The sequence below is a fragment of the Pseudochaenichthys georgianus genome, chromosome 1 (assembly GCF_902827115.2).
Source record: "Pseudochaenichthys georgianus chromosome 1, fPseGeo1.2, whole genome shotgun sequence".
Taxonomy (NCBI): Eukaryota; Metazoa; Chordata; class Actinopteri; order Perciformes; family Channichthyidae; genus Pseudochaenichthys; species Pseudochaenichthys georgianus.
Window position 1 is genome coordinate 14,945,544 of NC_047503.1, and position 24,750 is coordinate 14,970,293.

Below are 24,750 nucleotides of genomic sequence, written 5' to 3' on the forward strand. Positions count from 1 at the left end.
GGACTTGCAGTAAGTTATTTTATTCCTCTGCCTTCCAGTGTCAGTATGTTTTGTAATAATCCTGCTGCTGTTTGAGAACATGCGGCTACAGAAGCCCTTGGTTACAGCCGACAGGAGGACAGGCACAGAGACACACCGCAGACTGCAGTTCAAATGGAGGACAAACATACTGACAGTTACATCAAACAAATGACACTGAAATTAAATAAATGGCACGTACAAACAATATTAACACTTTTTTTCCTATCCACTTTTAAGGCAATACATGGAAACACACAGAAAGGCAGCGTAAAATATAAATTAATGATTGCATATTCAGGTTTCTCTGTTGTAAGCTGGTGCTTTGCTACAGTTGGTAACATACTGTATATCTATGTTCATTATTGCATGTGTGACCTTTCATACCGACACTTAAAGGTTATCTACAATACTTATCTTCAAACCGTTCTAAAGCAATCTGATTTCCAGTCACACAACTGCCTATTAATACTGAATATCTATGTTCACGTCTTTGATGATATGCATTTACACAAGGGACATCATCACAGGAGGAGTAAAAAGGGACCCACAGACAGTCAGAACATAGCAGCTAGAAGAGCTTCGGGATGCATTGTGGATCGAGCATTTCATGAGTAGACGTGGCTAGATAAAAATAAAAATAAACTCGTACCACGGGCTCAAACCAGACACAAAACCTCAGATATCCAGCTTCTTATCTTTGGGTTCAGGAGCAGAGGGTAATAAACGTGTCAGGAACAGATTCAAACCAATCAGCTGTGAAGCCTTCATAAGGCCTGAAGCGTCAGACACGCTGCGCAACGACAAGGAGAGTGAAGCAACAAACAACCAATCAGTGCAGTCGTTTACAACCTGCGGGTCACCTCAGTTGCTTCAAAGGCTTACAAACATGTCCGCTCATAAAGCAGCCATCATACCGTCGCTCTAAAATCACACAAAAGCAACGGAAAAAAGGTCACTGAGAGGCATGGAGTGAGGGGTGAGGAGTGAGGGGGGACAGTCAGACGACCTCCTCTTATCTTCTTTGCTCACGTCCTTTTTAAAAATCTGCCCTAGTTGTTAAAAAGTCTCATGTCCTTGGAGGAGAAGCGTTGTGTCTACGGGGATTTCTTCTCCTTGCGGGGGCTCTTGCTTGCTTCCCCTTTATGGCTCAGCCTCTTCAGCACCTTGATGGGTTTGAACTTCCCCCCTTTCTTCTTCTGCGGCGGCTCGACCTCCGGGTTCTTATGGAAGTCTGACGAGGAGGAAAATGAGACCGCAAATTGCTTTACATTTCTTAATGTTCGTAAAATCAGTACAAAATAAATAAGAAGAAACGAGAGATTTACACATTTCTAAAGAACCTATAGTTAGTCTTTTTTTTGTATTATTCTCTTGCTTTATATAAATTATACTTTTTTTATTAGATTGCTAATTATTTAGGTTTTTTTAATATGATCTTTGAAATATTTTCTTCAAGTTAAATACAAAACACTGCCTTCAAATTAAAAAAGGCAAACTATAAGAAATCTTTTTTTTTATATATATATAAAATGAGCTTTTGAACAAAGCCCACATGTTTGGGCAAACTAAGTGAATACATAGATAATAACATGATAACCTGTGACAAATGGATTCACTCCTCATCGTACCTTTTTTCTTCAGCATGGCATCCATCAGTTTGTCCTCCTCTTCATCCCTGTGACAGAATGACACGTTGCCGTTAGAAACAAAGCATGACTGGTCAGAGCCGCACAGATTGACAGAGAGCAGCAGGTTACCTCTGCCGGTCCTGGTCCATGTTGTTAACGATCTGGTTCCGCTGTTCGATGATCGTCACCAGCTCCGACATCAGCTCCTGATCCCGACTCTTGTCCTCCTCCGTCCAGTCCTTCTCTGAGGAGGCAAAGGACGATACAGAAGGATTTCAGTTCTTTCTTTATTGTATTCATATGCAACGGGAACACGGTGCACTTTGCAGGAATGCAGTGTGCAAGTTAAACAGAAGGAGTTAAATTCATGTAGAAGAAATATATAAACGGATATAATGAATGTGAGTAGAGTAGGTTTTACTGAATGTGTGCAAAACTTGTCACAGATAAAAAAAAGAAGTTAGTGATTCTACTTTAAAGGTCACCTATCATGCTATTTTTAGGCAATAGCATAGGTCTCAGATATATACAAATACCAAACAGATCACCCATTCTAGCCATGCCTCATATCCCTCCATTTCACTTCCTGTTTCAAAAGTGCTGATTTGGGGTATACAAAAAAAAAAAAATGGATAAAAAAGGACCCCCTCCTTTTTTTTTGAGGTCATGCGGGACCGGCAGCTACTGTCTAAACTAAATACTGCCCTGATGAAACGCCATATCATGGATTATCAAGGATTCTTTCTGAAACAGTATGGAGCTCAAAGGCTTTCTCTCTTGCCGGTTATACCACAAGGTGAGTTCCTTTTTATTTCCTGCTTCTTCACACACATGCTCTCCAGTACAGGTTAGCTCTGAGTGTTAGCGATGCTAATGTGAACACCGACCATATTACGTAGAAACAGTCTGGCATTGTTTCTGATAGCAACGTTTCTGATAGGGCCGTGGGTGTAAAGCCAGCCTGCATTTCAGATATTACCTCATATCGGACGCAAATGTGGATCAGCTCCGTTGTAGCCCCGTTTTTAGAGATTTGGGTTCGGAGGAAAAGAGAGAGGGTTTTATTTTCTGACGCTGCGTGAGTTCCCCGACGCACCGGGGACACATATTTATGTATAAAAGACATCAAAAAGTGCATTTTGCATGATGGGTCCCCTTTAATACAATGTGTGCAGATGTACAAAACATTTGGGTTGCTAATGTTCTAAGTCAAGCATTACACACATTCATGAGTCAGACTGTGATGACTCTTGTTAACATGGTGAGGACACACACACACACACACACACACACACACCTGGTTTGTTGAGGAGACACCTGAGCTCATACTCCACGTCAGCCTGCCTCTCCTCCAGGTTCTGCTGCTTCGCTCTGCAGAGAGCAACACGTACACAGTATGTGACACACCGCTAACCTTTATTCATTCATATACTTTAACACTACCTTACATTCAAGGGGCCCTAAGGCATAACAGGGCCTCTTAAAGTCACACAATAATGATGGACCTACACTTTAAAAGCAAAGGATTCAGCAGAGAAAATGCCTCATCCTCGGAGTAACTAGCAGGAACTCGGCTGATTCGCTGCACTGAATAATTCCGCTGCCATTACATACAGGCTTTGAATCTTTTACAATAACTTTCCCTGCACAATAATTACCCCGCTCCCAAGGAACTGAGGGGTAACCGATGAAGGGCTGTGATCCAACGCAGGGCTCGACATTATAAATGGCCCGCTGGCCCGGACGCACTATTTAGAGACCCCGGACCAACGTAACGTATTTTCCACTTGCCCAAAAATATTGCTTTTAAAAAAGTATTGTCCTGTGGTATTAGTATTTTGACAAGCAATTTTGTTGCATAATTGTTTCGTTTATTAACTCTACAACATAGCTCATACTCACGTGTAGACCAGCTCAGCCTCTCTTCGTACTAAAAGATGTTTCTCATGGATGAGAGTGAACCAGTCCACCAACAGGTGCTCCTCATCCTCATCTGAAAACACAACAGAGGAACACAGAGATGTATTGGTCATGTTTCTGTTTTTATGCATTGTTCTTTACAGGTGATATCTAGCATTATTGCCATCCATCCATCTTCTCCCGCTTATCCGTGGTCGGGTCGCGGGGGTAGCAGTTCCAGCAGAGAGCCCCAAACTTTCTTTTCCCTGGCGACATCAACCAGCTCTGACTGGGGGATCCCAAGGCGCTCCCAGGCCAGCGAAGAGATATAATCCCTCCACCTGGTCCTAGGTCTACCCCTTGGTCTCTTCCCAGCTGGACGTGCCTGGAACACCTCCCTAGGGAGGCGCCCAGGTGGCATCCTAACTAGGTGCCCGAACCACCTCAACTGGCTTCTTTCGACGCGAAGGAGGAGCGGCTCAACTCCGAGTCCCTCCCTGATGACCGAACTTCTCACCTTATCTCTAAGGGAGACACCAGCCACCCGGCGGAGGAAAACCCATCTCGGCCGCTTGTATCCGCGATCTCGTTCTTTCGGTCATGACCCATCCTTCATGACCATAGGTGAGGGTAGGAATGAAAATGGCCCGGTAGACAGAGAGCTTTGCCTTCTGGCTCAGCTCCCTTTTCGTCACAACGGTGCGGTAAAGCGACTGCAGTACCGCTCCCACTGCTCCGATTCTCCGGCCCATCTCACGCTCCATTGTTCCCTCACTCGAGAACAAGACCCCGAGATACTTGAACTCCTTCACTTGGGGTATCCCAACCCCACGTTTTATAATCCTTAATGATGCTTTTGTGAGCTTTTTAGGTAAAAAAGTATTTCGTTTTAGATGAGGTATGCTTGTTTTTCTTACGTTTCTTCTAGAACCTGCTCTAATTTTCAAAACACATTATTTCTCAACAGAACTGTCCGGTCTGCTCTTGCAAAGCTTTCACTGTGTATATTTATAGCAACTAGACCGACTTCATAATACAAATAGTGGAAGTATTACGTGTATTTGTTTTACTTGTACAAAAGTAAAATAAACATCTATTAAACGTAGTGTGATGTGTTACCGTTGGGGTTGTCCCTCAGCTTCTTCTCCAGCTCCACCCCCCTCTGCTCCAGCTCGTCCAGCTGCCTCTCCAGCTGACCCATCTCCCCGTGGATGTCCTCCACCGGGATGTACTGGTCTGACTGCACCTGGAGGAGGCATGGTGCGAAAAACTTCCTCAGCCATTCCAAATATTGTATTAAATTCCGATGAAGTTGTAAAAATGTCGTAGTGTAGTTTTCCCATAACAAATTCATAAGAAGTACGTCATAAAGAAACCGTAATTAAAAGACATAGAATAATTTAGTTCAATGTTAGTAAAGAGGATAAGATTTCCTTTTTCATTTGTTTCACTTGTGCGATACTCCTTTCATGACTACAAGGAAGTACAGTGCCGTGGCTATTTCCCAGTGCTGATCTGAATGCTGATATATATATATATATATATATATATATATATATATATACTTCCATTACATACCTTGATCTAACATGCCAGAGGCTGTTCACCTTGGAGACCTGCTGCGGATATGGGTACGGCCTGGCGCGAGATATATATATATATCAACAGTGACAGGAAAGTACATGTATTCTGTAACTGTTGTAAAGTGATCAATATTAAGAGCTCTCTGCACATCTATGCATACAGCTTATCTATGGTGCCGCTCAGGAGAGTAGCTCATAGCGATGACATCGTAGGTTCAGGTTCCCAGAAGGCAGTTGTTCTCTAGTGATCCTTCATGTGAGGCACAAAAACATCTAATGTAAAAGTTGTATTTGTGGCTCGGACGAGTGAGAGAAGAACATGAGCCAGAGAGAGATGCTCCCCGTATCATTCAGGCTCAGAAAACACTGGCAACATAGGAACGTCTTTTTCATTTAAATGTTTAATTGTTGTAGTTTTATCTTGTATGTTTTTATTTTATATTATTTGTAATATTCCTATTACGTTAGTAAGTCTGGAATAATGTGAAAGTCCTAGTACAGCATGTCATGAAACGTCCTTATAGTAAATGTTTTACTTCTGTACCTTGCGTTTGATCAGAGGGAAGCCGTGTCCCGGGGCCGGGGGTCTGGCGGGTCGGGGGCCTTTTGGTGGTTTGGATTTGGAAGGAGAGGGAGAAGCTTTCCTGTTGAACGGGTTCTCCTTACAGATCCGCTGAAATGAGCAAAGAGATGCAGCTGAAACATCATGTGCAGATTGTTGTGTTATTGCTTCTATTGGAGGTGGACCTGGTACCTTATTGGCAGCTCCTGAGGCCAATGGGCTGAGGGTCGTGGGGGGTCTCGGAGGAGGCGCTGCGGCCCCTCGGGTCCCAGAGCTGCGACTGCTCTGGGGGGTGGCGGGAGCGGAGCTGGCAAATGATGGAGAAGGGTGGGGGCTGAGGAAAGGGTGAGGCAGGCGCTCGGTGGAGGAGGAGGAGGGAGAGGCCACAGAGTCGCAGGGGGAACAGATGGAGGGCTCAGAGACACTCTTGGTGAAGGTGTGCTCCTGGTCGCTGCTGGGACCCCCACCCAGCGGGGGGTGGGAGGAGCTGTGGTGCGAGCCGGAGGAGAGACTCTCTGTGCTGAGGGCTGGGGAGGGGGAGCAAGAGGAGGGCTGAGAGTGAGGGAGGACTGCAGCGGGACGAAGGTTCAGTGAAGAAAAATAGCAGAAATGAAACGGGAATCAAAGTCGAGACAGATCGTGGAGGAGAAGAGAACAAACAATGAACATCGATTTATAACATAACACACTTCATGTTTGTACTTTCACATTACGGTTCCAGTTTAACTGTGCTGAAGTACAAAGTATTTATTTATTTGAAGGCGTTTGGCTTTAAAATCACTGAAAGTATGTTTTAAATGTATGTTTTAAAATCGATAAAAAGTATGGCACATAATTCAGGCATCTCAAAATAAAGCTGTACTTTATGTAGCTAGAAAACTCATCTTTATAAAACCTCTGTTCAGTTTCTAAGTGCTTTCAAAACACCCCGGACTCCCCATCCCATCCCCATCTATTCACAGTGATTACACCAGGTTATCGACATCATACTTGTGTAGGATCATTTAGTGCTAGGAAGACAATAACACACAGGTGGTTCTCCTGAGGTCGAATCATGACAGGCTTTTAGAGAAGAATCATTGGCTGTTATTCATGCGTGCAAATCACTTATTCGGGATGTAAGAAAGCGATGGTGATATGAAGAACGCTTGTCTTGGTACCTTGGCTAGAGGTTGATCGGGAAAAAAAGAATGCTAAAATATCTTCCTTAATCTTTAATCCAATATTCATCCCATGTTCCATTCCAATACCCATGAACTGAAACGCTGCAAGACGCGTTGTTTTCCACTCAATGCTGTTATTGGAGAACATGCACTAGCAGTGTAGGGAACTACAACAAGAGCAAACGCATGTCCCCCTTCAAAAAGGACTTAGTGGGGGGGGGGGGGATATGATATTAAAATGTCTTCCTTCTTGTATAAAACAGCATACAGCTAGGAATGGTGCAACCTCTGATGTTATTCAAATGAAACATTGATCAAACTGACCTTGTTGACCTGTTGGGGGCTTCGGGACCCTAGGGGCGGGACGCCTCTTGTTCTTGGCGCTCGCGGGGCTGGCTGAGCGGGACGAGCTCCCCCCAGTGGGGGGAGGGTCTGCTCCTGGGGTGTCGGCTGCCTGGGTGATGCGATACCACGGGTGACTCGCCGCAACTGTGGGTGGAATCGCACTTTCACCGCCCTCTTCTTCCTCCACATTTTCATCGTCGTCATCATCGTCGAATGGGTTCGCGGGCACAGGGGGGGTGCTGGGTCGGGAGCCCTCCCCCTTGAGAGAGGACAGAGAGCCTGTGTTGGGAGGGGTTGACAGTCCAACAGGTGGACGGGGAGGGGCTTTCTTCTTCTTGGTGTCTGATTGGACCAGGGCCAGCCAAGGTGGGTCTTTGGGTTTAAGGGTGCCACTGGATAGGCTGGACAGTGAGACACACAGATAGGGAGGGAGGGGTCACACAGGGGGGGAGGCAACTAAATGCAACCAAACAGAAACGGAGGGGCACACAACTACATGCTGTGACGAGATGGAAATTAGAACTGAGACAGATATGATTATATGATTTCCAAAAAAGAAACATCACCTACAAAATGACAATTGCATATAAAATACTCTGATACTTTGTTTTTCTGGCTTCCCTCTTGGGTGAACTTAAAGAGCCTAAAAATGCATTATATTCTTAATGAATCAAACACTACATCGTAACATCCTTTAACAAACTCTCACAACATGTGCAATATTATTCAAGTCTTATTTATCCAGTCATACGCTCACTGTTTCCCAAACACATGCATTTTAAGTAAAACAATCATATTTAATACACACCAAAAAAACATGCCTGTTTTTTGTACAATTGCTTGAAATAGTGAGGTCTTTTTAAAGATACATGTATTTCGGGTAGTTAGCATGCTACTGGCTAAATGAGACTGCGATTATACTACATGCTTTGTGTGTGAGTTTATAAAAATAATGATTTGATATATTTTTTAACTGTTGTGAAACATGGCCACCTTTTACATCATGACTTTTCTCAGTTTTTGGATGTTTTCTTTAAGAATGAAAAGTAACAGGTCTTGGGTACATTGATATCTACATGATTGCTTTTGTGGGTGACGTATTCCTTTAAGGATGATGCATTGGCGGCCAGTAACAGAAGTGCAGCTACCTTCCAGGAGAGCGTGATATCTCTCGAGGTTTGGGAGGAATCCGAGGCTTCTGGTGTTCACCTGTGATATTAAGAACATTGTGAGGACAGGTGCATATTTTTACATGTAATCATTTATATTGTGCAGTGAGTACGCACCGACTGTAGGGCTGTCTGCCGTGCGGGGGAGGCGGACCCGCGGTGCAGGGCGAGGAGGGGGGGTGGGCTCAGCAACGCGGCGGGGGGCCGGTACTGGCCGACTGGCCCCTTCCTGATGAATGAGCGGTGTAGAAGGGAGATCCCCATTGGTCGTTACTTTGGCTGGTGTTTTACTTTCTTCCTCTTTCTCCACTTCTTCTTCTTCTTCTTCTTCTTCTTCTTCTTCGTCGTTGCTCTCATCAAAGGGGTTTGGAGGAGAAGAAGAGCGTGGTGTCACCTCGGTCTCCACACTGCCCTCCGTCTCTTTTGCTTCTTCCACAGAGTCTGCAGTATTTGTTGTGACAGCGGTGACCAGGACAGAGTCATTTGTTGGCGTGTCATTTGTTGGAGTGTCATTTGTTGGCGTGTCATTTGTTGGCGTGTCATTTGTTGGCGTGTCAGTCTCATTTGTTGGCGTGTCAGTCTCATTTGTTGGCGTGTCAGTCTCATTTGTTGGCGTGTCAGTCTCATTTGTTGGCGTGTCAGTCTCATTTGTTTGTCTTACAGGAGAAGGAGTCTTAGCGTGTTCCCTCTCAGAGGGCGAGGTGTGAGGAACCGGGCTGCGACCAATTCTGACAGACTCAGCAGCCAATGGGGGTCTCTTACTCAGATCCGGCCGGCCGTTCTGATTGGCTAAAGCTTGCCTTGCGAGGTGATGTGTACAAACCAAGGCCCCCGAGTTACTTCCTGATTTGTAGGATCCAGGAAGCAAGGTGCTGTGACACTCCGTGCACCTGAGAGAACACAGACACAGGCCAGTGAGATCAACAAGAAGTCATAAAGAATGTTGAGATATAAAGCTACAAAAGATTAAAAACATAGGCAAATCTAAATTCACACTAAATGAAGCATGAATGGTTGTTACTTCTTCTGGGTCACATTCAAATAATTCAGCTGGTGAAACATGGGCAAGGTTACTCATGATATAATGGAAAAAGTCCTGGACTCGAACTCGAGTGCCGATTTTCGGGACTCGTGACTCGACTCGGACTCGCGCACTGATTGACGCGACTCGGACTTGGACTCGTGTATTCTCGCACAGGATGACTTGGACTCGGACTCGTGAATCCCCCCCCCACGATGACTCGGACTCGACTCGTACATTGATGCTCCGACTTGGACTCGAGCACATTTTCTCTAGAGTCTGATGTCCTCTATCCTGTATGGCGAGTTCACGTACTGGGCCCCGCTGTTCCAGTCTAGAGATGTCTACAGACACACCCCGCATCTGCTGTATGCTTTCACACATTCTGCTTCCACATTGGAAAAGAGCAAAATGCTCGCTATGTGGAAACAATATAGAAGAGAAGGCTCCGTCACACATTACTCTAAGGGTCGGGTTCAGACATATAGGCTGTCTTGAACACTATCATCAGAGTAACGTGATCTAATCAATAAATAAAGATTCAGGATAACTCGAAAGCACATGGCTACTTAACATGCATAATGACATCATTTTGCATGCTAAGTAGCCATGTGCTTTCTGGGGCTAAATCTCTTAAACTGATTTAACCTGTAAAAGTTCCTTCAAAATAAGAGTCCCAATCTTATTACTATCAAAATAAAAGTGCAAAACGAAAACTTTACCATAGGAAAATATTGGCATACAAATATAATCACTTCTCTAAAAGGTAACTCATTTTAAATATAGTTTATTTATATATAATAATAATATTAATATTAGAAATAAGCTTTATATTTGTATAGCACCTATTACAAGAATTGTAGCCAAACTCGCTTCACAGCAGTTCAATAGACAGGATAACAGCAATGTAGAGGAGCAGCTACATTTCAAAACATATATCTACGAAGATTAATACATGAAGACTTGTGACTCGGACTTGACTTGGACTCTTCTTAAGTGACTCGGAATTGGACTCGGACTCGAACACAGGTAATGATGACTCGGACACTCCTTGGGTGACTCGGACTTGGACTCGGACTCGACTACGACTCTCCCTTGGTGACTCGGACTTGGACTCGGACTCGAAGAGTGGTGACTCGAGGGTGACTTGGACTCGTGAATTGGTGACTTGACTACAACACTGCCACTGACTGCAGGTGTTGCCAAATCAACCAGGACTCAAATAATGAGGATAATCACTTTAAAGGTCACCTATCATGCTATTTTTAGGCAATAGCATAGGTATCAGATATATACAAATATATAAAAAAACATGTCTATGAAGTGTTTTGCTCAAAATACCAAACAGATCATCCATTATAGCCATGCCTCATATCCCTCCATTTCACTTCCTGTTTCAAAAGTGCTGATTCGGGGAATAAAGCTTTAAAAAAAAAAAAAAAGGAGGAGGGGGCTGAGCTCATGCAGGACCCGGCAGCTACTGTCTAAACTAAATGCTGCGGTGATGAAACGCCATATCATGGATTATCAAGGATTATCTCTGAAACAGTATGGAGCTCAAAGGCTTTCTCTCTTGCTGGTTATACCACAAGGTGAGTTCCTTTTCATTTCCTGCTTCTTCACACACATGCTCTCCAGTACAGGTTAGCTCTGAGTGTTAGCGATGCTAATGTGAACACCGACCATATTACGTCCAAAACAGTCGGGCATTGTTTCTGATAGCAACGTTTCTGATAGGGCCGTGGGTGTAAAGCCAGCCTGCATTTCAGATATTACGTCACATCGGACACAAATGTGGATCAGCTCCGTTGTAGCCCCGTTTTTAGAGATTTGGGTACGGAGGAAAAGAGAGAGGGTTTTATTTTCTGACGCTGCGTGGGTACCCCGAGACACATATTTATGTATAAAAGACATCAGAAAGTGCATTTTGCATGATAGGTCCCCTTAAAGAAACTCAAATTAGCTGCAGTGTTTACCTGAAGCAGTTGCGATGGTAGAGCTTGCCGTCCACCAGGAACCTCTGCACCAGGTGGACGTGTTTCTGGCAGGCGGCGCAGGTGCTGCTGAGCGTGCTGCGCTTCACCGCTGAGGCCGCTTCTACGCCAGTTTCCTCAGGCTGGCTCTGTTAGTGTGAGCGACCCGGGACGCAGGGGAAGGGAACGTTAGGGAAAGGGGGAGATGGAAAGCAATGGGGGAGGTGGAGATCAAACACGGAGTCAGAATTTAAGGATGTGGATTGTTCATTTTTGTTGAACTATAGCTACGTCTACTTGCCACCTACTGCTTATTGATTTGTGTGCTTCATTACTGCATTTCCTGTTTAGTTTTAAACATGATTTAACACACATTTTCCATAATGTCATAAAGAAATTATTAGTAAAAAAGCCCAAACAGCTTGGGTTAGTGGCTTAAACAGTCCCATTTTTTTTTATATGATTTGATATTATTTTTAGGCATTTAGAGTTTTGTTTTTTTAAATTAGTATTTTAGTAAAAACAAAAAGGGCGAGGGGGTTAGCAGCAGCGCATTCCCAAACTTGGCACACAGTGTTAGGATAGTACTACAGTTAGTATTTTCTTTTTGTACAAGAGATGGTTAAAAAAGACTGACCTAACTTTCACCTCCTAACCCACCCCCACCCCTAACCTACTGCCTGGGCTCAGGAGAGAGAGGAGGGGGGCTCAGATGTGAGGAGGAACAAGAAAAGCAGGAGGAGGAGGGAGTGGAATGGATTTCCATCTGAAGAAGGGGGGTGGAAGTGGAGAGGGGAGGTTGCCAGTACATGGGAGTGTGGCGATGGAGGAAAGAAGGCATGCGAAAGAAAAGAGAGACAGGATACAGAGGCTATCTTTACAGACTGACGATACCTCTGGAACTTTATTCCCCTGCTGTGCAACACAAAGCCCACACGAGGAAGTGGTAATTATAAAATACTTATGTGGTACATTGTTGTACTGCATCGGCAGGATGGGGTTTGTATTGTACAGATCTGATGACTTAATACCCCTGAATAGCACATGCAGAATTACATATAGAAAACCCAAGGCTCCAGATCCGATATACTACAGAAAAAAGCGGTTTCAGTGTGATTATCCAGGCCTTTGAAGGACACCACAAACAATATATTACTTAAAGAATACAGCTTGTTAACATGCAGCTCCAGTCGGTTATCATGCAGGAATAATGTAGTTCAGTAATGCAGTTTTTAAAAAGGTATTATGTATAAAAAACAAATCATTATCAACACGTGCACAAGGTCACTTCTGTTTCTCCGGGTTCCCAGTCTTTCTCTTACCTCAGACTCGACCACTTTGTCTTCCAAAGGGGTGGGGGGCCTTTTCTGGGCGGGCTCATTTAGACCGACAGAACTGAGCCTTTTCATGGAAGGGAGGTTTGCTGCGGAAAAAGGAAGTTATCCGTTATTTGATATAAACAAATTATATAAACTGTGGTCAGCTTCAAGTTGGATTTAAAATTCATAATCATAATCAGGTTTATTGCCAGGCAGGATTTTGTTGTAAAAAATGTGCAAATAAAGACCTATTTATAAAAAAATACATATAGAAATATAGAAAAAAAGGTTAGAACAATTAAAAAAAAAGTTTATCAAATGAATCTGAAAAAGAAAATACGTGCAGTATAGCACAAGTTAAAGCAGTTTTTTCAATTTATTTTCAAAATCATCAAATTAATTTGATCTGTGACAAATACGGTCAACATTTTAACATAATATGCATTTCATGTTCACATAGAATGAAGTGAGTCCAACTGAATTGACTGTAACCACCTTGAGACTTGTTGTTGAAGAAGTTGTAGTACTGGGAGACGTATGTGATGATGCTGAGCCGGTCAGGCACTTTCATGGACACCATGTCCTCTGGGTCCAACAGGGCCGGAATGCCCAGCTGAGTCTCCGCCACTTCAAACGCCTACGGTGAGGCAAAGACAGAGACAGGAAGCTGAGGAAGGGTCACCAGTGTTTTGACATGCATGCATACAATAAATAATAACTAAATGAAAGTAATTGGTGCTATTTTTTACCAAATAGGGGTGTAACCATCCATCAACATGGATTAATTCCAACTGTCATCAATTCACTTAAGCCATGTGACCCGACTTGTTTTGTGTTCAATTCAGAATAAGCAACAGACTCACGTATTACTTATAGGGATGGGCATCGTTAAGGTTTTAACGGTACTACTACTTTTATCGATACCGCTTATCGGTCCGGTCTTTTAACGGTACTTTTGGAGAAAAAAAAATAAGGTAAACTAACTAAACAAATTGTGAACACAACTAACATTGCTTTTTATTTAAATTAAATACATAATATTTCACATCAAAAGAAACAACGTTTTAACAAATCGTATTAAATAATCTGATGACAGAACTGTAAACAGAATAGCTGAAACTTTAACAAAATAAATAACTCAGTTACGTCTAATCATTAACCCATGTTTGAATAATGTAGTTAACTCGGTGTGTTACTGCTAGCATACATAACACCTGACGTGGAAACGTTACTCGTGGATACGAGTGGACTACAGGAGTGGAGTGCACCAGCTGGGCATAAGCTGGGCGTAACTCTACGTCCGACGTAGAACCGAAGGTTAACACCAAACTAAAGTTATGACTAGTGCACCACTTAGACTTAAGCCCTGTATGCGTTGCGCCCGGGTGTAACTTTTACGCCTAGTATGGAGCAGGCGTAAATCGGAAAGACAGACTAGTATCCATTGTAACGTAAAACAGGCAAGAAGGATATTAACGATGGCAGGGCGTCTTGTTTACATGTTTAACAATGAAAGGGCATTAAGAAGAGAAAGAGTCGTCCGTGATCGAACAAACCCACTGGACATCTATTCAGACAGTGAACTGATAGAGAGGTTTCGGCAGACAAGGCCTTTTTGATTTAATCGAGGAGATCTCCCCTCAACTCCAGCACGGATCAGACCGAAACGCTGCGCTCTCCCCAACCTTGCAGGTGCTGATTGCGCTCAGATTCTACGCGAACGGGGCCTTTCAAAAATACTGTGGGAGACATGATTAATGTTCATCGCACAACTGCATGTCGGGCTATAAGACAAGTTTCATTGGCCCTCCAGCACCGATTTCTTTCTCCGTCAGTTCCCGCTGTAGCTCTGACAAATCCCTCTTTCTCTTTCGGGGTGTGGCCATTTGGGATTCCCCTTGAGTCATCGCTGATGCTGTGGGTGTGGGAATTCCCACTTCTCTGCGGTCCTCTGAGTCTGTAAAATGGCGTTGATAAAACAATTACTGTTTCGCGTGTATTCATGTGGACGCGCATCTTAAGACCAGGCGCAGCTACGCCCGAGACTAGTCAGGCTTGGTGCACTCGGTGTAAATTCGAATCACTACGTCGGACGTAGCTAAACCCGACGTTAGAGTTAAGCCCTACTTTTTTACGCCCATCTGGTGCACTCCACTCCAGAGCTACTAGAAAGACCCAGTGCATTTCTCCGTCTGAATGTGGAGCACTTTTGCAAGATATTTAGACAAATTGCTCGTGTTACCGCCCTTACATGCTAAACTCTTATTGCACTTTAGGCAACGAGCATTGAGACGGGTAAAGTTTAACCACACCTCGGAGCGCGTTCTCTCCGCCATCTCTTCCGTGTGTGTGTGTGTGTGTTGCTGCATGTAGCAACACCCTCGCACACAGACGGGAGAGAGATCGAAAATACTAAAAATATTCATAGACGCATTTTGCAGTCTTTTTGCATATTAGAAACAGAGTTAACGACACTAAAACTGCAATATAATGTTTGTGTAGCAATAATACACATGACATATATTACATGTCTCCAGTACCGATAAAAAGACCGCTAACGTCGGAGCTTAACGGTACCACGGTCTTTAATAATTCAAACCTGGGGCCCGTTTAATACCGGGGCTCGGTACCCATCCCTATTCTTGTTTTCACCTTTTAGACATGGCACTAAGAAGCTGCAATGGAAACTCTTCAAAATGAAGTCTGTTCATCATAACTGCCATAACCGGAAAGACACGTTACTGCTCAATTAATCATTATACTAAATCTAGGTATTAAGCTGTGTCTCCTTTTAAAAGTTCCAAAACTTTGAAAAAAAATAAACCGATGAAACTGAGAAAATAATAATTTAACTATTGACTATTTGTTTTGTTGCAAAAAAAGATGCTTGCCATGACCAACCGACCATGGCATACCTGATGTCCTGAATAATCTAACTCTGCTGCCAAAGCATCAGCCATTTGCTGATAATGTCATGTGTTGTCCTTTGGGGATAACCATCAGTCTAATGAAAAATTCCACTGAAGAAATTAGACCGGCACTGAAGCTACGTAACAGGGATACATCTGTTGGCAGTCACTCAACACTGAGATAATCCAGCCAACACTGTACAATAACCTGGTTTACAGCTACAAATATGTTTTGCAATTTATGTATATTAATGCTCAATACTGATACAGTCTCACTTCATAGACTTGTTCCACAGCTATCCTTGTTGGAAATGCCAAAAGGTACATTTTGTATGAACATATTTTAAGCTATACGCAGATATCTTCATAAACAGTCCAGATAACCGTTAGTTCAAAACATTCTTCGTGTATGACTATGAACTGAAACATTTTGCTCTCTTTGCAATTAGTCCAAAGCAGGATGCACCTGTGAGTCAGAGTTCCCCAAAAGGACACAGAGGAAGGTCAGACCAGCACCGCCTGTCTGGGTCACCTGACCTGCTTTCATGAACCTCCTCCAGACTTTAACTTCATGCAGGTGGACCCTTTGGGAAACAGGTGTTTCTATTGGAGATGAGACTTTGTTTTAAATGTAGGGGGAATTCAAGAATAATAAAATGCTTGCTGTTTTGCATATCCAACTAGAAATACAGGCCATTCATACATCAGTTCCAAATGCATAAACCAAAAATGACTTTTAAAAATAGAGCCCAAGCCCAAATTCATTGACTCCTGCTGCCGATTCATCTTGATATCAACGTGACATCCGGAGACAGAAAGCTAGCCAGCATTTAGAGATAGCTGTCATTGAAGTTCATTTAACACATTTTACTTTCATATTCACACTGGAATAACTTGTTTTTATAAAAGCAATTCTATTTAAATATGAATGATGATTCCACAAAAGATATGAATCTAAAACAAAAGAGGAATAGTTCATGGGTGGGTAAGTGACATAATGTAAGCAAGTGGAGGGAAGTGAACCCGACACGTTCAGTAACTTAATAAAGTATCTCAAACAGTGAGAGACTACAGTTAGCAGTAATGTGTGCAACTACAGTGAAGACTGACAACAAGGTTTCAACCTCTGACAGCAGTCAGTCATATATGAAGAGGGTCAAACACTTGTTAAAGTAGACCCCTGTATGCACCTGTATGAAAGGTGCATTTCAAAAAGTAATACTAAGAAATAATCAAGCACAAAGAGTAGGATAAAAGGAATATCCTTAATAGTCAAATCTGTACTTTTTAGAATACTCAGGCTTGGGCCTTATGGATACAGTGAATATCTTCATTAATATATAGAGAGGCGAAGTCCCTCCCCTTCCGGTGGACCTCCATGGGAACTTATTTCGGGAAAAATTATGTATTGAAGTCAATGGAGAGAGAAAGATTATCTTTTGATTCCGTTTGAATTGTGCCACGAATTACACCCATGATGTTTGTCAATGTAAAAGATAATTTTGAAGTCAAAAAAATAAAAACGTGTCGTAAAACTGTGAAGTAACACATTTTTTGTGTGAAACGCTCAATGAACTACATCTCTGGTCTCGCACACGTCACCAACACCAAGATGGCCGTCACGTTGGCACATTTCTCTTCTTTCTTTCAGAATGAAGCGAAAAGTATTAAAAGAGGTGAAAATCACTACAAGTCTGGCCATGTTGAGAACTGTACGTACACACAAGGGGAGTTAGTCGGTTCCGTGAGAGCCAGCATGCAGGACCGGCTTTACGAGGTTTCGGTGAGTAACACGAGTGTAAGGTGTAACGTTAATGACATCACTTACGCGACTCTGGGATTTGTAGTCTTTCTAGTTGCGTATTTTTCATAGTCTTATATTTCAACAGTTTTACGACAAACTGACTTTTTTGACATGGAAATTATTATTTAAGATTAACAAACATCATGTGTGTAATTTGTGGCACAAACGGGATCGAAAGATAATTTTTCTCTCCCCATTGATTCAATACATGATTTTTCCGAAATAAGGTCCCATGGGGCGGAAGTAGATGGGCGGGACTTCGCCTCTCTATAATGACAGCCTGCACACAGAGTTTGTTCCCGCCTCACTTTCCCTGAAAGCAGCTGGATAAAAATGATATAAACAGCAGCAAAGAGCTGCCAACTTAGCTCAGACTGGAAATGAGGAGACAACTTTATCCCTCAATGTTCTGCTGGCTTACAGATAATGTGGAAAGACCCCAAAAGGACTCTTAGTTTCTATCCAAGAACTTTTAAGCTGCAAATTCAGCACTATTTAAATGGTCCCCACACAGGGTTATTTCAGGCTGTTTTTTAGGACATACTGCTTTAGCCTGCTCCCACTCTGCTCCTGGAAATGAAGTAAGACAAAGACACACAGTCAAACACACTGAGGTCACACCCAGCATGACTGCATGCAAATGTGAGGCTTAGTAATATTTTAACGGCTGAAAGAAGCAAATGCAACGCCTAAAACAAAATAAGTGACTTATACTTCCCTTCAAAGTAAAATAAAAGCAACATAAGACCAGTGGAGTAAAGTAGACTCACCAGTCGGTTGTTGTCGTACACATTCTCTTTAGACAGCGAGCCAAAGTCTCTGAAATGACAAGAAAACATTTCAGATGTCAAGATACAATTTGAGATAAGGCTGGGTATGCAGGTAGTTGGTGTAAAGTCATTTAGTCTGCAACAACTGCAAATCATAGTATGTCCTTTTACATCAGGATTACTTCAGAAAACAAAGCCATGCTGATATAGGACAGTACAGTATTGATTGTTAAACCATTTATGTTATGAAGTGCAGGTACAAAAGGAAAGAACTCGCACACCAAAGGGGAGTGATGGGCCGATAATTACAAGGCTCTGCTTTGAAATGCCTCAGGGCCAGGGAACCAAAGCCTGTAAACATCCTGCAGTAAAACTGGAACATCTTCTGGGAGGAAAGTGTGCATAAGTAAATCTATGTTAACAGTAGGAAAACAGTGTGGTAGAAAAAACACCTTGACCCTGGTGAGAGAGCTTGTGGAGACCATGTGGAAGTCTCAAGAAGGGAAAAACCCTGTGAATGAGCTCCGTGTTGGAGCCGCACAAAGTGACCTCTGTTCTCTCTAATCTAGTTCCCATGGTCACAGCAGCAGCTCCAACATCAATACCGTGTCACATCTACCAACGTATACAGAAGGAGCTGCAGCCAGAAGCTTTAAAAAAAAAAACTTTTGACAAACGGTGGCAGCCGACGTGCATGATGTAGTGCAGTGTGTGATCTGAATTGCAAACATAGTCCAGTCTCGCTCCAAGGTTTATTTTGGGAAGGAGGAATGCACAGGAGTGGAGTGTGTGTGTGTGTGTGTGTGTGTGTGTGTGTGTGTGTGTGTGTGTGTGTGTGTGTGTGTGTACTGTACGGGCTTTTTAGATTCATATGTTCAAAACCGGGATGAACAAGAATATCTACCACATTTGGTATCCAACACACTGCTGGATAGGGGACGTCGTGAAAATCAAAAATGGAGCTTATGAATACAAAATATTCAGTAGTTTTGGTATCTGAGCAGGGGGGACAAAACATGCATTATGGAGATAAAATGCCAACACGGAGGAGAAAGTAAAACTAAGTTGATGACGTTAGTGTTTCAACTGCAGCATTTATGAAGATAATTGAATTCAAATGCAATTCTGACCTCACTGTCCCATGCACTTTGGTTAACTGGACCATAGATGATTCCTCGCTGTCATGTCTACTCCTAGTGATGTTACGTATTGCGCCGAGGCTTCGGAGCGTGTGTCGAGTAATCCCCGAAGCTTTTTGTGAAGCTTGTATCGTTTTGGGCCAGTGACGTCATCGATGACAAACGAAGCCTTGCTGCCTGTCGATACCACGTGACTGCTTCAGGAAGCGATTCAGATCGGTTGAACCACAACGCTCAGAATACCCATGGATCAATAAGAACCATATTACCCTTCCTGTCCCCGGGGCCGGGCCCGGTGACACGATGGAATTAAGAGAGCTCAGACCCTCACTTATATAGAGGTCGGAACATGTCAGAAGTATAAATGAATAAAAGCATAAATAAATGTAGGAATAAAAACATGAATAAATGAATAAATACAGCAATAAATAGTATGCAGTGTTTTCAGGTATATTCAGTGTCTGTGCTGTGGCTCAGCTGGAAAGCAGTTGACTCGCCTCCGCAGGGTCCCTGGTTCAACGCCTGGTCGATACGTCTTGGTTGTTGTTTATAAAAGCTACAGCTAAATGAGATAATGTAGTTAATAAATGTATTCTTTGATATGGTTTAGCCTTTCTCAGGCTACAACATGGTTAAGTTTACGAATATTATTAAGGAATACAAATCTCTCTTTGCAATGTTTACCAGCCTCCTTAGGCTTTCAATCACAATCATTCAACTGGAAATATTGTTGACATGAAAATATGATTTTATGTTCGTTGTTTAGAGTTATTCTAAGGCTTTACTCATTGGGAACTCGGTATGAGATACAGCACACTATTGAGATGTCAAATCTGCCTGTTTTACACACTTTGACCAACAGGTTTGTGTTCAGATGAAGCCCATGATGAAGCTTTGTGAGATGAACCCTTTTGCGAACCAATTGGCAGGAAAGTTTCAAAGCTTCATCTCGCCATCCCTTTCCAGAAAAGCTGAGTGACAGTCGGTGTGGGGCTGAAACTGAGATGAGGCCATTAACTGTACTAACGTGCCCCCTCGGCATCAGTGAGGTGTACTCTGATGAGAATACATTGGCTGCAGAGTGCAGGGCAGCTCTACGGAGGCCAGGCCCAGCCATTAGAGCTAAATTCAGTTTGACAGGCGGAGGTCTCAGCTGCAGATTAGCCCGACGGACTGTCTGTCTGGATCACAGCGAGTTCAGTTGGGGTGCTGCAGCTACACAGAGGGCTGGAGAGGGAGGCATGCTGGGACACAAATTGAAGCGGCAGCGCTCCAAAGCTGGGTTTTTAGGATTTCTCCAAGCACTTATTTTCAGCTCTACTGCAGAGAAATTCCACTTCACTGACTTGTCCTCAAGTGAATGTTTGCTATCCTTCAGGCATAGTCCAATTTACTTACAAAAAGCCTGGACCACCTGAGAGGTTAGCAGCATGGGCAAGACGCTTTTTGTCTAAAATCACTCCATCATCAAATGTTCCCCTCCTGTACTGGCTGCTTATACAAAAGCCTCGTACAACATATCTCAGAAGGAGTCCAAACACTTATCTGAGGCTGTCAAGCATTCCAATAAAGCCACGTTATGCTACACTGGTGCTACTTCAGAGATGCATGTCCAATGCGAGTCATATGAAGGGCAGAGTTTCCGTTTATATTTACTGACACGCTGCAACTAGTGCTGCGTACCGGTACGCCTAACCGGTACTGGACTTGTAAAAAGTTTCGGTTCAAGTCCGGTTAAAACCGAAACGTCGGGAACCGGTACTTGGACTCGCAAAAAAACTAGCACTTACTATATTCTGGTGTCTGTGGTTATTTAAACATTCCCTGATAAACGTTATTCAGCGTCAATAAATGAGTGCTAATCCCAGTGTGCTCAGTGTACAACATCACATGTCATTTCACCTTCGATTCACGGTTTGAAAACGTAGCATTTCGCCACATGCTAATGCTAACCGGAAGTGAATAATTTTCAGAATAAAAGTATTAAGTTAATAGTTAGTGAACTTCCGTTTTTTTTAAGAATAAAACTGATTTCAATTAAATAGTGTATTTAATTCAAAATTACGCCATATCAACATTGATTTGAATTTCTAACAGTATGTATGTACATCACTATGTATGTAGTATGTACTGTATAATGTACACATGTAGAGTTGTAGAAAATACATGGTGTACAGACAGTACAGTACACTCTGACTGTACATACAGTGTAGCCTATACTGTATACTATAGTAGGTGTGTAACAGTGTAATGTGTATAGTCTACTCTATACTCTACCTTTCAGCAACGCTTTAGGGATTTAGGCTCAGTCAGCTCAGGGACTGTTTGGTTACTTTAGTTTGGTAAATGAAATAAATGTTTGAACTTTGTAGTAGTTCACTGTAGTTGCTGTCATAAGTCATTTGTACTTTGTAGAGAAATGTAGACACAAGTTGGAAGGGAGCACAATAAACCTGACAAGTTTGAATTTGAGTTGATTATGAGTTAATTTTCAATTGATAATTAGCTCACAATAAGTTCACTTTAGTTACTCACGCAACTTGACACAAGCCATGGGTTCAGGTCCGGACTTATAAGTCCGGACCTGAACCTGAACCTCCGGACTTGAGTCCGGACCTGAACCTGAATGTGAGTCCAGGTACGCAGCACTAGCTGCAACTAATAGAAACTTTTCAGAACAAAAATGTACCTGCCTTGAAACAAAAGATCAAGAGTTGAGCTATATCAATAAAAACATGTTAAAAAAATTATGATAATTATTTAAGGGATTTTTAATGCATACAATTGAAGAGAATAATTTTTTGCCTCTAAAATATGCAGATTTTGTTATTTGTCTGTCTTAAAATCAGTTTAAAGTGAAAATATGTGTTGTACCAACACATGACGGCCCTCATATTCTTAAGATGTAAGTATTGAAAGGCTGTTTCTTACCAAATAAAAAATACTGCCTTTTGGTGTCTCTGCCGTAACAAAGGGATTTCCTCATCGCCATAATAAATATGTTGGTCACACTGATACTGTTGTTGTGTTTTGTGGGAGCTTCTGTAATGTGTGTGTAGGTGTAGATCCTGAGAGGAGGGGTGTGTTGTTACAGACAGGGCATAGTTTGTCAGCCTGAGTTAATAACAGCACAGTGGCCTCCCACTTTAAATGTTGGAGAAAAAAAAGAATGTTTGGAGGTTTTTGGCTAAAAATCCTGAAACCTGAGAATACAACACAAAAACATACATTGTTGATACGAATGTGACATATATGGCAAAGGATCTTACCACTAGAGTTATTCAATCAGTTATCAGTGTTTTCAAGGTAGTCAGCGTTCTACAAAAAAAAGGTATACAAAAACAGACTAGTCTCACATAATCCCAGTCTTTAAAAAATCTATTAATGGATTAAACAGGAGCATAGATGAGTTCATGATCCGGCTACTGATTTGGTTTTTCATTTGTATCCTAAAAGGATTAACATACTGCGTATTAAAGTACTTTAAAACCATTTGAAAACACAACAGCATTCAGCATGTCACTCCTCAAAAAGATGCGTCCAATTTTCACCGTATACCGTTAACTTTAACTACATATTAATAATGCAATATACTATTAATGTTGGGTCGTTAGACTCCGGGTTACTCACATTAATTCTGGTCTGTAACGATGAATTATGGCACAAAACGCCAATCCGTTCCGAAAGGACGTTGACATGTCCTTTACTTCCACATCGTTGTAATGTTCACACTGTAGCCGACACCACTCCTGGAGAGCCTTCAGAGACCCCATGGTACTGTAGATATCAAAGTAGTCTGTCAATAAAATCACGTTTCTCTGTCACAAGCTTTACGGGAGACGACACAAAGTCTTTCTGCCTGGTCATAAACGAGTCATCAGCAGCGTGTCAGTGAAGGGGCCAGACAACACCCGAAGTAAAGATACGGTGCATTCATTACCAGCCAGTGAGTCACGTTAAGAAAAACTAGCATGGCTGGCAAGCTAGCAAGGTGTTACTTAACTTTTATAAACACACAATAGGCTACATTATGCCCCAGTGTATCTCATGTACAGAGTTATTTAGTCAGCAACGACTCCTATCTCTAAAGAGATACTTTGACCAGAAACACAAGGTTAAAGACACGGCTAATATCCAGAGATGATGACGGTAGCTTGCCAACAAAGTTCTTCACGTATTGAACTCAGCTTGGTAGCTAAGGGGCGTTAGCCTGCAGTTAGCTCCTGACAGCAGTTTGCAGGTTTGCCTCTCTTCAATGGGCGCTGGCACTGTTGTCCGTGGACCGTGACAGTTTCGGGCGATAATGGCTCAGCGAAGCAGGGGGGGACAGTTTCCTCATTGAGGTGGCCAGCAGCACGGTTTTGTTTGTTGGTGCAGTCAGTGACTGGCTGTTAAAACGCTGCATAGAAAAGTCTGTTAGCAACTGCACGCGCTATTGGAGACCGCTTCCGACGCCCACTTTGCGGCAACACAATTAAATGACACTGTAAAAAATACATCCCGTCCCATTAATGCTGATCAATGCTGGCAGCCCAAGCCATTGTAGCTGCATTGATTGAAGCGTTGGCTGCCACCCTACAGTGTCACGTTGGTGTTTCTTTTCCCGCCCAAGAGGGGAGGCTAAAAAAACGTTCTAGGCTTGTTTGAGACAAGCGAGACCTGCGCAAACCTGCGCAGCCTTGAGAGCGAGGCGCGGCGAGGCGGCGCAGTTCCTCTCCACGGGCTGCGGAAGCGAAATGCTTGATGGGAAACTACTCGCTGGTATCTCGAGGTCATTGGTGGTTTTTACCCCGTGCTGCTGATGAAACTCTCCAATTGGCTCGGCAAAAGTTTGTTGTTGTTTTGTGTCAGTTTTACGTCGTCACATCCATTCCCATTTTTCATCATTGTTCCACAATGTTTATCATCATGAAATGAATATCTATATATTTTATACATCTTGCACTGCTTACCGTTTTCATACTTTATATATCTTCTTAGCATATTCATACACACTGTTCATACTGCTCACAGGCTGCTGTGCATATCTAGTCTAGTGTATTCATACCCCTCACTGTTTATTCATCATTCAATTCATTCTATATTTTATTCTGTCTATTGTGTACATTACTTTTCACTTTACTGCTTGTTGCACCTGGTTGGAAGCTAAACTGCATTTCGTTGTCTCAGTACCTGTAATATGTGCAATAACAATAAAGTTGAATCTAATCTTGAGCAGGAACACATTTATTTACTTAGTACATATCTGACATTAACGATTAAACACATGTGTGCATTCTTTACAAATGCAAACCGAGGAATCCGGAAGTGGCAGTATGCACCTTAAAGTTGTTTGCAATCCCCCAAAAAACCGAGAGAAGAAGAAGAAGAAGAAGAAGAAGAAGAAGAAGAAGAAGAAGAAGAAGAAGAAGAAGAAGAAGAAGAAGCCGACTCCGAGCTGTCCGA

The 24,750-nt window shown here is 42.7% G+C and overlaps 1 protein-coding gene across 5 annotated transcripts; it reads right to left on the reverse strand.

Annotated features, from left to right (window-relative positions):
• Positions 1-4: 4 nt before the first annotated feature.
• micall1a (MICAL-like 1a) lies at positions 5-24,023 on the reverse strand. Of its 5 annotated transcripts, XM_034091524.1 has the most exons (18): positions 22,936-23,018; positions 22,575-22,623; positions 18,167-18,215; positions 17,941-17,966; positions 13,179-13,320; positions 12,687-12,787; positions 11,368-11,513; positions 8,488-9,260; positions 8,350-8,410; positions 7,181-7,602; positions 5,886-6,262; positions 5,676-5,804; positions 4,668-4,794; positions 3,552-3,642; positions 2,947-3,020; positions 1,779-1,893; positions 1,650-1,696; positions 5-1,252 (listed from the first exon to the last, which is right to left on the reverse strand). In XM_034091524.1, the coding sequence occupies exons 5-18, from the start codon at positions 13,261-13,263 to the stop codon at positions 1,116-1,118; spliced, it is 2,685 nt and encodes an 894-aa protein (XP_033947415.1). In that variant the 5' UTR covers positions 13,264-13,320; positions 17,941-17,966; positions 18,167-18,215; positions 22,575-22,623; positions 22,936-23,018; the 3' UTR covers positions 5-1,115. The 5 variants fall into 5 exon arrangements, with proteins under 5 accessions (XP_033947415.1, XP_033947339.1, XP_033947495.1 ...); XM_034091448.1 differs by lacking the exon at positions 17,941-17,966; XM_034091604.2 differs by lacking the exon at positions 22,575-22,623 and having other exon boundaries at positions 22,936-22,954.
• Between the last annotated feature and the right edge of the window lie 727 nt (positions 24,024-24,750).